Source organism: Tenrec ecaudatus, chromosome 1 (assembly GCF_050624435.1).
Source record: "Tenrec ecaudatus isolate mTenEca1 chromosome 1, mTenEca1.hap1, whole genome shotgun sequence".
In the NCBI taxonomy this organism is placed as follows: domain Eukaryota; kingdom Metazoa; phylum Chordata; class Mammalia; order Afrosoricida; family Tenrecidae; genus Tenrec; species Tenrec ecaudatus.
Genome location: NC_134530.1, coordinates 67219274 through 67236324, shown reverse-complemented (window position 1 = coordinate 67236324; position 17051 = coordinate 67219274). Strand labels below are relative to the sequence as shown.

General features: G+C 47.3%; 1 protein-coding gene across 1 annotated transcript; it reads right to left on the bottom strand.

The window, feature by feature from the left end:
• Positions 1 to 9702: 9702 nt before the first annotated feature.
• On the bottom strand, positions 9703 to 16716 carry C1H1orf50 (chromosome 1 C1orf50 homolog). Its single transcript, XM_075554824.1, has 5 exons — positions 16603 to 16716; positions 16362 to 16477; positions 13239 to 13325; positions 12613 to 12744; positions 9703 to 12163 (listed from the first exon to the last, which is right to left on the bottom strand). The coding sequence occupies exons 1-5, from the start codon at positions 16676 to 16678 to the stop codon at positions 11978 to 11980; spliced, it is 597 nt and encodes a 198-aa protein (XP_075410939.1). The 5' UTR covers positions 16679 to 16716; the 3' UTR covers positions 9703 to 11977.
• Between the last annotated feature and the right edge of the window lie 335 nt (positions 16717 to 17051).

The following is a 17051-nucleotide window of genomic DNA, read 5'->3' as shown; positions in this document are numbered from 1 at the left end:
GTGGAAAATACTCCGCAGGTGACAGCAAGGTGATTTGCTAGGGGCAGAGCCTGGCTTCTGTCACAGGCTGTAAAGGGATAGGGGGGGTGGGGGGGGGCAGGCTGTGATGCGCCTTCTAATGTAAGCGCAGCGTGGGCAGGGGGTTGGTTCCCCGGCTCTATCCGTGGGCTTCTCTAAGAACGTCCAGACTCCTGGTAAGAGCATTCTTCCTTGCTTCAGTATTGGTTGGCTGAGTTGCCCTATAAATAATTTGGCCTCAATCCTGAAGGAGAGACTTAGTAATATAGAAGGGTTGTGGTCAGGTTGCTTTAGAGATTATTCTGACAATTAGCCTCCCTGGGGGTCTAATTATGTCAGTAATTTTGTACCCAAAACGGTACATTGTTTTGCATAAAATTTGTTGTTTTATATTGTAGGCCTGTAATTCTTAAGAAATTACTCACTTTAAGCTCTCTAGCAGACATTCCAGGTATGATAAACTTTAATACACAGTTAACATTTACCCTGAGGTTAGTGTGAAAGAGGGATCTGTAATCCCTAGGGATAATGAGGGGGACGGAGGAATGACAATAATTATTGGGCAGAGACAGAGGGCATGGGAGGAAGTGGCCAGGCTCAGGCGGAGTCATTGATTCGGAATGCCAAGGGTGAGGAAGGGGTGTGATTGCCTCTGAGGTGTGCAGACTTAGCTTGATGGCTACTGAGCTGTGGAAGGGAAGGCCGTGGGAGGCTTTGTATTAAATTGGACGTTCTAAGTGAAATCTCCCAGACACTACTGAAGTGTTGGTGATGTAGCAGGCACTATTTTGTTGTTGTGAGGTGCCATCGAGCTGTTTCTGACCACAGAGACCTTATGCACAATGGAACACAATGCGGCCTGGTCCTGCACCTGTTGCACAATTGTTCTATCCTTGAGACTATTGTTACAGCCACGGTGTCAATCCATCTCCCTGGGACCTTCCTCTTTTTTGCTGGCCCTCTAGTTCACCGAACATGATGTTGGTCTCCAGGGACTGGTCTCTCCTGGCAACATAGCCAAAGTATGTAAGATAAAATCTCCCCAACCTTGCCTCTAAGGAGCCCTCTGGCCTTACTTCTTCCAAGACAGATCAGTTTGTACTTGTAGCAGTCTTGGTACTTTCAATATTCTTCTCCAGCACCACCATTCAAATGTATCGGTTCTTCTCCGGGCTTCCATATTCATTGTCCAACTTTCATATACATATGAGGTCAGATTGAAAATACCAGGGTTTCTGTCCAGAGCACCTTAGCAAGTAACATCCTTGCTTTTCAATATAAAGAGATCTTATGCAGCAGATTTACCCAATGCATCCTTCGATCTCTTGACTGTTGCTTCCATGAGCATTGATTATGGATCTAAGCAAGATGACATCATCCTTGATAACTTCAACCTTCTATTTATCATAATGTTACCTAATGGTCCAGTTTGAGGATTTTGGCCTTCTTTACATTGAGTTGAAATCCATAGTGAAGGCTGCAATCCTTGATCTTCATCAGCAAGTGCTTCAAGTCCTTACTTTCAGCAAGGATATGTCATCTGCATATCTCAGATTGTTAATAAGCCTTCCTCCTATCCTGATATCACGTTTTTTTTCAGTCCTTTTGTGATTAACTATCATTTTATTTTTTTACTTCCTCTCTTATCTTTTTTTAATCATTATATTGGCAGGTTATGGCCATTACATAATCTTCTGTCAACGAGCAAAGGGGTGGAGTCTGCCTGTTGTGCAAGGTAAGGTTTATTGTGCCAGCCTGGCCGATAAACACAAGTGGGATTAATTGAAGGGCAGAGAGATAAATGGCTGGGTGAGCCTCACCTTTCTAGTTCTCTGGTCTCTTGCTCTCTAATGGTCAGACCAGTGTGCAGCTGCCTTACCCAGTTCTTTGCCTCAGCTGGCAAGGCTCACTTCCTGCAAGACATCCCTGAGGAGAAGCCACATGGACCTGCCCTGAGGCAGCCCTGGGCGCTGGAACAACCGTGTAGAGACCCCTGACAGTGCTGAGGTGCTTACACATTCACTGACTCGGCTTTCCTCCTGCAGTCAGCATCATTGCATGTGTTTTGTGAGATGGAGGAGGACTTTGTGGATTGGTGTTGGACATATGGGTTAATGGGTTAATGTTGGACTTGTGGGCTTGGGCAGCACTGGGTTGGGATGTTTTCTTGATGAGCACTTACCTTTTATAAAACTCTCTCTTATACATATGAGTTTCTGTGGATTTGTTTCTCTAGTCTACCCGGATTAACACACCTGTCAATCAGGTCATAGCCAATGGTGCCTCTGTGTGGGCATTGCCCTCTCCTGAGGATTCTGGGAACTCCTGCCTTCCTCCCTAGAGGTGGGACACAGACATACTCTCTGCTTCATCTTCCTGCTAACAAGATGCTGATCCTAGCCAGAGCTAGAGGAGCCACATGGAGACCCACACCAGCACTGAGATGCTTCCACTGCCCCTGGATCAACAAAACTTTCCACTCAGTCCTGTGATTTCCTGCATCCAGCATTATTGCATGTGTGTGTGAGTCTCAAGAGGAATTGAAGACTGGTATCAGACATATGGGCTAATATCAGACTTACGGACTTGATCTGAACTGGGCTGGGATGTTTTCTTAATATACAATTACTCTTTGATATAAAGCTCTTTCTTATTACATATGAATGACTCTGGATTTGTTTCTCTAGTCCACTTGAACTAACACAGAGCTCTTACAGTTACAACATTCAACCACATCAAGCAGTGTTGTACAATTTCTAGCACAATCAGTTTCCAAACATTTCTTTCTTTGTGAACTCCTTGATATCAGCTCCCCTTTATCCCCCTCTCCCCCCACCCAGGAACCCTTATTCTATGTTTTTTTCTATAATAGTGTGGGGATTTTGTTTTGTTTTGCCATATCTTTTTTTTAATGTTTTGCCATATCTTACACATTCCAATCACATACAATTCTTTTGTTTGATCCTGAGTGGGGTTATACAGTCATCCATGCTATCAGCTCCCCCTTCCCCCCACATTCTTCTTTGTATAAGACAGCTTCTTTGTAGATTTTCTCAGCATACACATTGAGTAATTATGGTGACCGGGTACAACCATGTGGTACACCTGTCCTGGTTTTAGACCATGCAGCACGCCTTTGTTCTGTTTGCACAACTACCAAGTAAAATCTTTCCATGGACAGTTAATAAATGCCTGGAGCCTTGTTTGTCGCTAGTATCTTCAGTGCCGCTTGGACTTTTTTCCATACCATACGTGCGGGTGAAGTACTGGAAGCACTTACTGCCTGTGCCAGGAAATTGGGAAGACAACTACTTGGCCAATTCCCTGGAAGAGATTCGTATTTGTACCCATTCCCAAGAAAGGTGACCCATCAGAATGCGCAAACTATGAACAATATCATTGACAGCCCATGCAAGTAACTTTGCTGAAGGTCATCATCCAGCAGCAGTTGCAGCGGTACCCGGACAGGTCCAGGCTGGATTCAGAAGAGGACAAAGAATAGGATACCATTGCTGATGTCAGACGGACCTTGGCTCAGCAGAGAGAATCCAGATATACTTGCGTTGTTTGGACACTGCTAAGGCATTTGACTGTGTGGATCACAACAAACCATGGAGAGCCTTGAGAAGATCGGGACTTCCAAAGCCCTCCACGGGAACTTGTCCATGGAGCCCGAGGCAGTTGGGCAAACAGAACAAGGGGACACTGCGCAGTTTAAAATCAGGAGAGGTGTGCATCACGGTTGTAGCCTTTCAGTGTACTTATTCAATCTGTGTCCTAAGCACATAATCAGAGAAACTGATTATATAAAGAAGAACGTCGCATCAGGTTTGGAGGACTGAGTGGGTCGGGCTATGCAAATACACATAGAAGCCTCTAACTTAGGAGTTGTTTTGCCATTCTCTGTAGGCGTGCCATCTTAGAAGCAGGAAGAGGGGGACTCCTGTCCTGGGGCCATCAAAAAGGAACAGCCACCAGTGGAGCTTGTGCGAGATCCGTTCCGAAGTGGTGAAGGCACCAGAGGCTGCAGCGCTAAGCGCACAGGGCTTCCTGGCCCACAGAACAAGGCAGAGGCCAAAGGACCATGTGGCCAAAGACATACAACTGCTGGCTGCATTGAGGTGCTGCTGTGGATCAAAGACTATCTCCCTCCTGTTTTCTGAGCCTGGCTTCTGGCAGCCCACCAAATCCCCTAATACATCCCTAGATGTCAGGGGAAACCAGCCCCTAACACATCATTACGGGTCCAGTAGGTGCAATTGAACAACAATAATAAGTAAAGATCATAGTAAAGTTATAGAGAGCATGAGAGATAGAAGAGAAATACTGAAATAAATGGAGTCTGACACGATTCATTGTAGCATGCTCACCTCAGCCCTGCCTGATGGTCCAAGTGGAGGAAGAGACCTTTAATGCTAGCCCAGGCTTTTTATCTTCTCTGGGGACATGCAAGCCCCCTAATTATAGGTGAGGATATACATCACAGGAAGGGGCTGTGCTATAGGTAATACAGTAATGAGAGGGGGTGGTCTAGAGACATACACGCAATAGGAAGAGGGATTGGGGATATACATGTGACACGATGCGCGGATCCTAGGTTTAGGATGGTGGCTTAACTTTGACCTGTTCTCTGGATCTCCATAGGAACCATCATCAGTAGGGTGTAAACTCCACCTACTGGAACCAAATAGATGACTGCAGGCATCCATTGTCTTTTTTTTTTTTTTCATCCATTGTCTTTAACAGCAGGGAGTGGGGCCCACTGCAGTCTGGCAACTGATGATGCTTAGGGAGGATGTCTGTGAGCATCTGACCTCCCCCCACACCTAGACCTGTAAGCACTGTCTGTGTGTTTGTGCAGCCATTACAACAGACAGCCGAACCCAACAGAGAAGTGTGTGCCATCGATGGAAAGGTTGGTGTCAGAATAAGGTAAAAGAAGGATGGAAGGGGAGGCTGCAACGTGACAATAGAGGGCTACATCTGACCTCCTCTGACTTCCCCAAAGCCGCGAGGCAGAGCAGGAAGCCTCCCTGGTTCATCCTTCTTTACCTAGTCTGACACCAGTCATGCCTCCCACAACCCTCTACATCTAAGCTGGGTTTGAAAAGCCATTGTAATGGTCACACAGAACTCAAAAGACAGTATTTACAATGAAGGGGGTTTATTAGGGAGGGTAATAGGTTACCACAAGTCAGTATTAGCAAACAATAAGAATATAGTCACTGGGAAATGGGTGCATAAGCAAATGTGGTGAAGAAAGCTGATGGTGCCCAGCTATCAAAAAATATAGTGTGTAGGGTCTTAAAGGCTTGAAGATAAACAAGCAGCCATCTAGCTGAGAAGCAACAAAGCCCACATGGAAGAAGCACACCAGCCTGTGTGACCATGAGGTGTCAATTGAATAAGGTATTGGGCATCTAAGACCCAGAATAAAACCATACCCAAGGTGAATGGGGGTGGGGGGTGGGGACATGGAGTGGAGACCTGTGGTAGTCACCTAATCTAGTGTCAGTTTAAGGAATAAGAGTGTAGAGGTGGAGTCTAGGCTGTCAATCTGAAGACAGCCAAAGAGACTTCTGTGTGGGCATGGCCTTCTCCTGAGAATTCTGGGAAATCTTGTACTTCCTTCTTGGAGGCAGAAGACACTTCCCTCTCTGCTCACTTCCTGGGAGACATTGCAGAAGAGAAGCCACATAGACGCAACCAGACCTCGGAAGTCAGAGAAGCCAGAGAGAGACAGACCCCTGCCAGTGCTGAGATATTTCCAATGACTCTGGATCCAAAGACTTTCTACCCACTGGCCTGTAATCCTCTGCATTCAGAGTCATTGCATGTGTTTCATGGGTCTGAAGAGGACTTTATAGATTGACATCAGAAATATGGGCTAATTTCGGACTATGGACTTGATCTAAACTAGGCTGGGATGTTTCCTCAATGTTTAATTGCTCTAGTATATAAATCTCTTTCTTATACCCATATGTGTATCCATGGATTTCTTAGTCTACCCAGACAAACACAAGACCCAATGCCCATCTGTAAACAATTGGACATCCCCTCACAGAGGGGTCACAGGGAAGAGATGAGCCAGTCAGGGTGCAGTATAGCACCAATGAAACACACAACTTTCCTCTAGTGCTTCCTCCCCGCCCCACTATCATGACCTCAATTCTCCCTTACAGATAGGATTAGACCAGAGCATGCACCCTGCTACAGACAAGAGTCCGCAACACAGGGAATTCAGGATAGATAAACCTCTCAGGGCCAACAAGGAGAGTAGAGATACCAGGAGGATTAGGGGAGGGTGGGGGGAGAAACGGGGAATCAATCACAAGGATCAACCTAGAACCCCTTCCCAGGGGGACAAATAATGGAAAAGTAGGTGAGGGGCAATGGAGGATGATGTAAGATATGGAAATAATAATCTATAAATTATCAAGGGTCTGTGAGGGAGGGCGAGCGAGGAAAGGAGGGGTAAGAAATGGGGAGCTATTATCAGAGGCTCAAGTGGGAAGAGAATGCTTTGAAAATGATGATGGCGGCATGTGTGCAAATGTGCTTGACACATTGGAGGAATGTATGGATTGTGATAAGAGACGTAAGAGCCCGCAATAAGTTTTTTTTTTTTATTTAAAAAGAATAGTCACTGGGTTCTCAGGCTCTCAGCCACATGCTAGCCAGGTCTCTCCAGTTCACAGTCCCTCGCCATGTGTTCCCTTGGTCTTGGCCTCCATGAGCTAGGAAACCAGCCCAGTTTCAGTCTTGAGCCTGATAGAAGAAAGTACCCCTTAATCTCAGCGCAGCTCCTCTGAGTCTCCGTGCCACAATCGCAGCTCATGTGGTCGCGCTGGCCTCTGCCACTTCACACAGAGAGCTGGCAGGCGCTCTTCCCAAGTCGCAGGGATTCCCTCCTCTCTGCTATCCGCAAGGCTACTCATCTGTACAGTCACCAAGGGGCACCCCAAACAAACCAATCCCCTCTCTTCGTGTGACATACACTCTCTTGGCATAGGCCTCTCCAGTCCTCCGCTGCGAGTTACAGATATAGGCACAGAAGAGCCATGTCAAGAGATCGCACTCCACCTGAGGGGCACAACTGACCTCAACCTCAGGCACGGGCCTTGGGCTGTGGGGGTAGGGGGGTTGGCTTCCCCTCTCCCTCTGGAAGCCAGAGTAGCTGCTCAGATGTGGCCTCCACGCCATTTCTTCATGGGCAGACTCCAGTCAAACAGGTCTGTGTTTGAATCCCCTGTCACTCACTTTCTGGATAATTGTGGGCAAATGATCTCAGCTCTTTGAGCATAGATTCCTACTCTGGAAAACTATGCACCTCCGAGATCGCGGGTTGTATGAAGATTAAATAAGACCGTGGATATGCGTGGCACACCTTAAAAGCTCCATAAAAGTACCCATCATCTTTGTGTTTGCACGGCTGCCGCTGTCGATGTGGGTGAGCGGGTACCAGTAACCTGAGGAGGTAAGGACAGACACAGTGAGTTTTCTTTCCCCCCTTCTAGACTGTCAGGGCGGGAAAAGAGTGCGGCAGTTTACTGTCACCTCTACCCAGTGAACCTGAGAAGAGGCAACAAGGTGGATCACTGAAATAACGCCAGGTTCCTATTCTGGAAAACACCATGTCGGCCTTCTTCCTATTTTGTTGGATGGATTTCTACCATCCAGTCAGTGAAAGCCAGAAACCTCGAAGCATTGTCCGAGGTTCTTTTCTCTCACCAACATCATGTTGCTAACCAGATGAGAGAGCTATCACCCCTTCCAAATGCCCTATTTCATCAAGTATGTCATTTTGTGTCTCTAATCATGCTAATAAAAGACATGTGAAAACAATTAGTCCTATAGAGTAACGGACCTTGTAAACATCAGAAGAACTAGCGAGTGCTCAGCTACCACTACCAACTGCTCAGAAAAGCGTCATATTAGAAGGCTCTGGATAAAGTTGGAGAAAGCTATGGGAAAAAACTCAAAATCATAGAGACCAGGCTTACTGGTCAGAGACTGGTGGGCCCACTCAAACGATGGGCCTCTAGTCACCATTCAGGTCTGGAAATGAACTTGCCCTGTGTTAGAATAACCAACCATTTAAGATCAAGGGGGCAGGATTTACCCAGGGACAAAAGTCCAGAGGGCCATGGAAGGTGGAGGAATAGACCCAGAAAACACACGAGTGGGCAATGTTATGGGACGATGTGGGGTTGCACTGGGTGAGTTGAAATGAGTATGAACTTTGGATCTGCTCTGTAAACTTTCACCTCATTCACATTGAAATGTTTTCTAAATGCTGCCAACTGAACTATGACAGACCAGTGACCATTAGAAATACCCCCCTTTCTGTGCCATTAATATGAGGTCCTCTCCCAAGTATCAGAATAGCATCTGGGGTCTTTAAGGCTTATTTCCAAAGCAGCCATCTAGTGAGATCTCAACAAGGCCCACATGGGCGAAGCACATCAACATCCATGATGCAAGGATTGTAAACTGTATCATCCAAATCCGGAGGGCATAGTACAGGAGCTTACAGTGTGAGCCTCTGCTGTGCCGATGGCTGTGGAAGCCCAAAATACATCTGCAGGGGCTGCACAAGGAATAGGCCCCTGGAGAGTTCCCTCTAGCCGGAACTGAGTGGCGGGAATAACCTGATGATCGACAGAGTAGTGGAGAGATGACTGGAGTCAATTAAAATCATCAATCTGGCATGACCGGCTAAAACCTTGTCCCTTAATACTTTGGGCTTGATCTGGTTTGTAATATTTTAGGAGTTTTTTCATATTGGGATTTAGTTTTTGTTTTGTTTTTTGTCATTATTGGTAACCTTCTTGACTCTGGTAAGAGTTTTTCTGTTTGCCAGTGTATGAAATCCAGAAGTGATTCTATAGAAATAACTAGAATAAGGGTTCCTGGTAGATACAGCTGGGGGGAGGGTTTCAAGGAGAAAAATGTTTGAAACTGTGATTTTGGTAGCAATACTTCAACAGTTTGATATGCTTGAACTATGGAATGGTGTGATGTCTGAATTAGCTCCTAATAAAATGGCTTGGAAAATAAAAATGGAACGATATATATATTGAATTTTTGGATGAACGGATGTTTGGTTGAATGAAAAGTGGTTGGAAATTGGTTATATGAAATCTCTGGATTCTAATCCCCAGAGATGTTAGCTCCGAAATCACCTCACAGGGCCACAAAATGACCTTAGATGTAGTAATTTGCTTAACGAAGGACAATGGCCCTGCGCCCCCTGGCGGTCAGTGCAGGGAGCACACCCTACAGAAGAGCGTTTCATTTGAATCACAACCCCAAGTTAGGAACGGTGTTGGGGGGTTGGCATTTTTCAGAAGATTGAGCTGATGACCACGTGCAGAGGGGAAGGGAGGAGAATGCAGGGGCACCAATCGGGAGCTTATTTCAGCAGACGGAAACTAAGCCTCACTTCAGCCCCAACTAGCCTAACCACTCAGTGCTTTTTCCTGGGGGTTTTCAGTTTAGCACTGTGGCAGAAACATTCTAAGATGTTCAATGGTCCAATCATTCCTGCCCTTATGCAATACTGCTACCTGGAAGTAGCTCAAGGTTTCGAACCTCTCCACACTTCAGTTCTTGTTACACGCCCCCCGCCCCCCAAAAAAAAGAGAGTTCGGGAAAGGGATAAAATGCAGACCAGTCAGAGAAAAAGGATGAACAGAAAGGGCAAGTTTATTGAAGGGGAAAGCCCAAAGGGCCCTTAGTTAGTCTCTAAGGCTGGGTAAACTGTATCTAATGGTGGACCTCCACCACTGGCAGTTCTCTGTAGTGTACCTCTTCTTTCCAGGTATGTGCATTCCAGAACCCCAAACCTTCTTTCTTCCTCCCCACCAGCCTTTTCCAGGTCTCTTCCATGGATGAAGAAATGTGCCTTGTCTGCCCTTCCCCTTCCTTTGAACTGGAGAAGTATGTGGGGGACAGGTATCCCACTCTCTCCCGCCTGCCAGATCCCTGCCATCACCCCCTCTCCTCCCTTTGCCCACTTCTGACTAACTAGCTCCTCCCTCAAGTGAGGGCTGACCCACTGACTTGCTTCTCCTAGAATGGGGCTGGTCTGACAGGATGCCATGTCCATGATTGTGGCTTTTAGGCTTCTCCCTTGTTGACTTTGGTGATGGAAGGAAGTTGCCAAGTGGGGGCCAATATATTATACGTGGGCAAGGAACGAGCACAGCCTCTGCCTAATGGCAAACGGAGTCCCTCAGGCCAACCCTTGAGGAAATGAAACCCTACAACATGAGTTTGGAAGTCGGTCCTTCTCCAGAGTCTTCAATGACAGCAAATAAAGCAGAGCACGCTTGCAGAGAGGAGTGGGCCTGTGGGCCCTTCACCGGGGAAGCTGAACTCACTGATCCACAGAAGTGAAGTTGAGTGCCTTTGGGCTGAGGCTTCCGTGAGGGGGGTGCCTTTGGGTGCTTAATTCAGGGAGCTGGGTTTTCTGACCCACAGTTTCAGCTGATTATCTTCAAGTTGCGGTTTATAGCAGAGTGGGATGCCCTTTGGCAGGGGGGCATTTCCTAGCAGACGTGACAGAACTTTGCAATAGCTCTTGATCAACGACTCAACCCTGAGCATTTCTCACTGGCATCACGACTCGTGAACTTCCTTAAACCCATTAATCATGATTGTTTGCCTGTGAGTTCTGTGTAGCTATTGCCATGAGTATTCGAAGTTGGAGATCCAGTAGAGAAGTAAAACAGAGAACATGATTACATAAGACGACACACTAGGCCTTAGCGAATCATTTACAATCCACGGAGGCAGATTACAAGGAAAGGCCATGAGCACAAGAGGGAGATTAGTACAAGCAGCTCGTGAGAGACGCATGGCACTGAAGAAAGCGCGGCACGCTGGGCTCCACCGATGGCACGTTCCTGCCGAAGAGGGAAATGAGGTAGCGTCCCTGTCAGAATGAGAATCACTGAGCAAAAACCCTGTTCAGACCCTGAGTCAGGTAGGCCAGAATGTTGTTTTAATGAGTTAACTCATCACAGATGAGAGGGTTTTCTCATTTCTCACTCTCCCTGCCTTAGGGTCTCTTCCACAGTCTTTCAAAGCTGCCATTTCAATGACCTTCTTTCACTGAGTCCTGTTCTCCAGGGGGTTTCATACAATAGTCAGTGGCTCTAAAATTCAACTGCCAAGTTGACCCCCACCCCAAGCCCTGCTTTTGCTGCCACCTTGTTATCTCCAGTCACTCGAGCTGGGCACAAGGGACAAGCAACCCCACACCCCGAGTGAAGCGCTACCAGAACTACCCTTTCTCTAGTCCAGTGGTGTGGCCCCTCCATTCCCAACCTTCCTGTTCTCAAACTCAACTCGCTACCCTGGAGTCGATGCAGTCACAGTGACCCAATCAGACAAGTAGAACTGTCTCTGTGGGTTTGTGAGACAGCAACTCTTTATAAGAGTAGAAAGCCCCACCTTCCTCCCATGGAGCAGCTAGTGGTTTTGAACTGCTGACCTTGTGGCTAGCAGCCCAACAGGTAACAACTGCAGCACCATGTTACACAGACAGCTGTCAAATAAGCACAGTCCCAGTCTTCAACACTTCTAGCCACAGAGAGACTGCAACGGTCCTCTCTGGAAAACAATACAGACTCCATCTTTTTGTGGGAAGAATGCACTTCTTTCTTCAAGGCTCTGACTTATGGGACAGACAGATGGTACTGAAGGAGGGAGAAAGGACAATGGCCAATACCCTGAAACTAACTGATGGAATGTCTGGGAGGATCCCAAAACACAGCAAGGCAATTCATCACCATCCCAACTAACAGCAGGAATGACAGCATTCACAGGCACACAGTCTCCTTCCGAGTTCAGTGATTCACCTATACCCGCTCAATGCTCATGGAACTTCCCACCAAGGCAGAGATGGGAGGCAACAAGAAGACAGTCCATCCCTTGCCCTGAGCGGTCCCACTCAATGAGTCAGTCCCTGCAAGCTGGGGTCAGTGCATGGAGGCAGGGCCATTGGTTGGCCTAGCAAGTTGTCCATCATGCCGATCTTAGCATCTTGCTTCTCAATGTCCTCAAACGGAGTCCAGGACAAGTCATGCTGTAGCTTGTAGGCACCAAGGAAGTCGTGTGGACAACTTGTCCCCCATTCCTAGAGAAGGCAAGAGAGTCAGGTCTGATCAGGGTGGGACGGGAATAGCCAGAGCCCGTTTCTCACTCATGCCACACCTTCGACTGAGGGCAGGCTGGTCAGGACCGTGTGTACACAGCTGTTATGTTTCACATCAGATTGCCCTTACCAGAAATCAGGTACCTTCCTTAATAGAGTCACTGTGAAATAATTTAAGCACACCAGTTGCTAGTCTAAAGGTTTCAAATCAAACTCATTCTGTCACTCTGCAGAAGCAAGTCCTGGTGAACTGCTTCCAGAAAGATTACAGCAAAGGAAACCTGATGGGGCACAAGTTTCTGTCATACATAAGGTTGCCAGGAGTCACACCAGCCCCAATATTCTAGAAAATCAACCCCCATGCCCACATTTTCATAAACACATGCCAAGAGCTCTCAAAGGGTTTTTGAGTCAAGAATAAATGTTCCTACCTTTGGAGAAATGATGGAAAAATACTGCTGACCACTCTCTCGTTTATAAAGGTAGTAAATGTTGCCCGGTTTTTTCACAATATTACAAGCTATGTGGTGCAAGTTGGCATCCCGGTGAGCATCTTCTAGTATCTAAGAATCATAGAGATGTGGCCAATGAGGCAGTTGAGGTGGCAGGCACTCAGCATCAGCGATCATATCCCAACTGAACTCTGGGAGCTGCTCACTGCTTGGGCTCTTGCCTCTAACCCCAGAGCAATGAGAGCCCCTCAGGAACCCAGACGATTCTGAAGAAACCGCGCTTGGACTTCGCAGCTAGGATGCAAACTGGCCTTTACAGTAGTATATTGCGATGTTAGCCATTATTACCTGGTTCATTTCTTTCACATTTTTCTATAATGAGCACATTTCTCATTTCTTATGTAACTGAAAACATCTCCCCCCTTTTGAAATGCTGTATTTCTGAACTTCCGGCCCATGGGGGACAAACACACTTCACCCCTCCCTCTCAGGCTTTTCACTCAACACCTCTACCAGGAGGTTACGACAAGTTACAATGCTTATAAAACAGCACCGCCTGCGAGCTAAGTGAAGGTTCTAAGAACCTTCCTGAAGTCATCGCTTACCTTCCTGGCTTGTTCTTGCAGATGCTGGATTTGCTCAGCTATGACGGTTAGCTTATTGGTGGCATTGGCTCGGATGAATTCATCAGCCTGCAAGAGAAAGGAGGAGACCTCACTGTGGGCTGAAAAAGGATGATGTTCTCATTTAACATGTCCTATGAACTTCCATGCATCCCAGGCCTACCTCAAATAGCACCGCTTATTAAAAGCTTAACCTGACATCCCCCCACAGTACAGAAGAGAGGGCTCCTTCCCTATTTCCTTAGCTGCCCACCCTCCTTTTTATTCGATAATCTAGACCGGGAGTAGGGAACACCTGGCCCGTGGGCTCCATAAGGCCTGCAACATCATCAATACCAGCAAACATCACATCACATGCCTCAAAGAGAAGGCGTTCCAGCCTTCACACACCAAAGTTGCTGCCATCCAATCAATTCCGACTTAGGTGACCCAAGAGGACAGGGAAGAACGGCCCTTGTGGGTTTCCAAAACTAACTCTCTATGGGGGCCCCATCTTTGTCCTCCAGGAGCGGCTAGTGTTTTTGAACTGCTGACCTTGCAGTTAGCAGCCCAATGTATAACCAAATATAGCAAGCTACTTTTTCAGTTGATAATTGTGGAAACCCTAAAAATGAGGTTATAAACACACGGAACTCCAGTCCCCGATATTCCCGGTCTTGTTTACTAGCAAGCACTTGACTACGTGCTCATGTGCTCTCTCCTCTGGCCCATTCTTCCCTTTCCCTTGGCCACACTCACACTACTCATTCTTCAGGTCTCCATTTATTTCCTCCTGTGTACGCACTTCTGAGATCAGGGATGAGTCTTTACAATGAAAATTACATTGATAATTGCACTAAGGTTCTTCTCATCTGCCCATGTCCGAGCCCAGTTATAAGTACTGGTTAAGAGCATGCACACTGCTACACACAAGAGCCCAAAACACAGGGAAGACAGGATAGATCAACCCCGCAGGGCTATCAAGGAGAGTAGAGATACCAGGAGCATTAGGGGAGAGTGGAGGGAGAGAGAGGGAATCAATCACAAGGATCAATCTAGAACCCCCACCCTGGGGCACGAACAACGGAAATGTGGGTGAGGGGCAACAGAGAATGATGTAAGATATGAAAACAATAATCTGTAACTCATTAAGGGTTCGTGTGGGAGGGCGGGTGGGAGAGGGAAGAAATGGGGAGCTGATATCAGGGGCTCAAGTGGGAAGAGAATGCTTTGAAAATGATGAGTACAAATGTGCTTGACACACTGGAGGGATGTATGGATTGTGATAAGAGATGTAAGAGCCCCCAATAAAAGTATTTTTTTTAAGTACTGGTTAATCTGATATTATCTCAGCTGAATTATTTACATTACTTCTAGTTAGAATTTATGTCTGTATCCATGTTTCTTTAGTGTTATTTATGAAATGGACTATGATACAAATCTGCAACAAAGTTACAATGTTCACCGAACACTGTCATTTACCAGGAGACAGTGCAACGGAAGGCAATGGAAACTGCTCAACAACCCATCCAGAAATTCAGAAAGCCAGGTGACTGGGGCAACCAAGACATGTGGGGAAGGACTGATCCCGCAGGTAGCTGAAATCTGTCAAAAACTGCCAGCTTACTATGCAGAAAAGCTGACTAACTTCCAGGGGTACACAAGGAAGAAAAAGAAATGAAGAGGTTAAACTTGAACATGAACTAGGAACTATTAAGAGAATTTGCTGGTTAAAGAAACTCAAGGTCAAAGGTTGGCAGGGTCAGGCCTGAACCCATGTTGTGAGTGAACAGAATGTGCACAAGTGAAGCAGGTCAATCACGTCTTCGTTTCAGAGATAAATGAAGCAACTACTGTGGGTCAGACATCATGTTTGGCCCTAAGCACACTGACCTTCCTCAGCCTAGTGCACCTGGCCATTAAAACTATCCAGCAAGCCAGGTAGCAATTGTACAATACTACTTGATGTGATTGACCTATGGAATGATATATCTGTGTTAGCTCCCAATAAAATGGCTTTGGGGGGTAAGGGGGGGAAGGCAAAACACTTGCAATCATGTATCTTATTTAACATAAGAAAAATTAGTGCTATTTCCACATGTAATCAACACAAAGGGTTACTGTTAGGATGCTTTACATTTCACATCATGTGAAACCCTATAAACATCTTATATTTAGAACATGTCTCAATTTGTACAAAAAATTTTTATCCAAAATACTTGACCTATATTGAGACTTTGTAAAACTTACAGTTCAAAATGTCAGCTCAATACTCAGTGTTCGCAATACTTTTGCTTCCCATGATTGATGGATCCATTATCAAATGTTTAATTTAAATTAAATGAAATAAAACTAAAAATTCCATTCCTGACACCAGCCACACATCCCAATGCTCAATCGTCACACATTGCTAGCATATTAGCTCGCAGCTCAGAAACAACAAAATATGAGTCATTAAAAGTAGTATGACAGGTACTCAGTTTAATGATGCACTATTATGGAGAAAAAAGAACCAGAGTTAGAAGGCAGGAGCAGGTTAAAGATAACAAAGTAACTGGTTTAATAAAGGGGAACAGTGAGGGGACTGCAGGAATTGGAATGTGAGTAGTAAGTGGCTGAAAGGCATTCAAATTCTTTAGCCAAGAAGGCCTGCCTCGCTGGGATGTCACATTTGCCAGAAGGGAATGCTAGCAAGGGCCGACACACCTTGCTGCTCCCCAAAAGGTTGGCAGTTAAGAAAATCATGAATATTGAGAGGGCTACGTGGGGTGGGAAAACAGGAGCTGGTACTAAGGGCTCAAGGAGAAAGACGATGTTTTGAAAATGACGATGGCAACATGTACAAGTATGCTTGATATAACTGATTCGTGGATTGTTATATCTGTAAGAGCCTCCAATAAAATGGGTTTTTTTAAGTGCTACTCAAACCTTCCACGAAGGCAGATTATGACACTCAAGTGTCGGTCGAAGGAGCCGTTGATCTTGGATCTATTTGGAGCCCATCGGCTTTCCTGGCCTGTAAAATGGGCACGGTAACAAATGCTACCCCCACCCTAAATAGTTGTGAGGCGGGACAAAACGTGAACCAAGATGGTTATTAACCTCCTCCCCGGCCGCGCTCCTCACCTTCTGCACTTGCTGGGCGAGCGCCACGAGGTCTAAGGGGTCGCCGGCCCGGTGAGTGTGGTAGGGGCTCACCAGGGCCAGGCCGCCGGGGGTCGCGGAGAGCTCCACCAGGGCTCCTGCGACACACACCCAGGAACACAGGCTGTGAGCGCCGCCTCGGCCCCCGCGGAGCCCCGGGGCCCACCTGCTCCGTGAGGGCTTCGCCTCCCCTTCCGACTCCCGCCCCGGGCCCGTCCCTCACCTGTCGCCGACTGAACCCGTTGATTTTCAGAGGCTCCCTCCGTGGCCGCCGGCGTCGGCGTTCCAGCGGCCTCCATGACAGAGTCCAGCTTCCCAACGACCGGGGCGGCGCAAACAGAGCACGCGCGGAGAGGCTGGTGGGCGGAGCGTTGGTGCTCGCTGGCCATTGGGCATCAGAGTGGCGGAGCCCCGCCTGAGCTCGGAGGCGGGGCTCCGGCTGAGGGGCGGAGTCCGGGCTCGTCGAAAGCCTGAGACCATGCGAGCCCGTCCCGCCCCCCGACTCCCGGCTCGGAGGCGGGGCTCCGGCTGAGGGGCGGAGTCCGGGCTCGTTCAAAGCCTGAGACCATGCGAGCCCGTCCCGCCCCCCGACCCCCCCCCGGCTCGGAAGGCGGGGCTCCAGCTGAGGGGCGGAGTCCGGGCTCGTCGAAAGTCGGAGACTGTGCGAGCCTC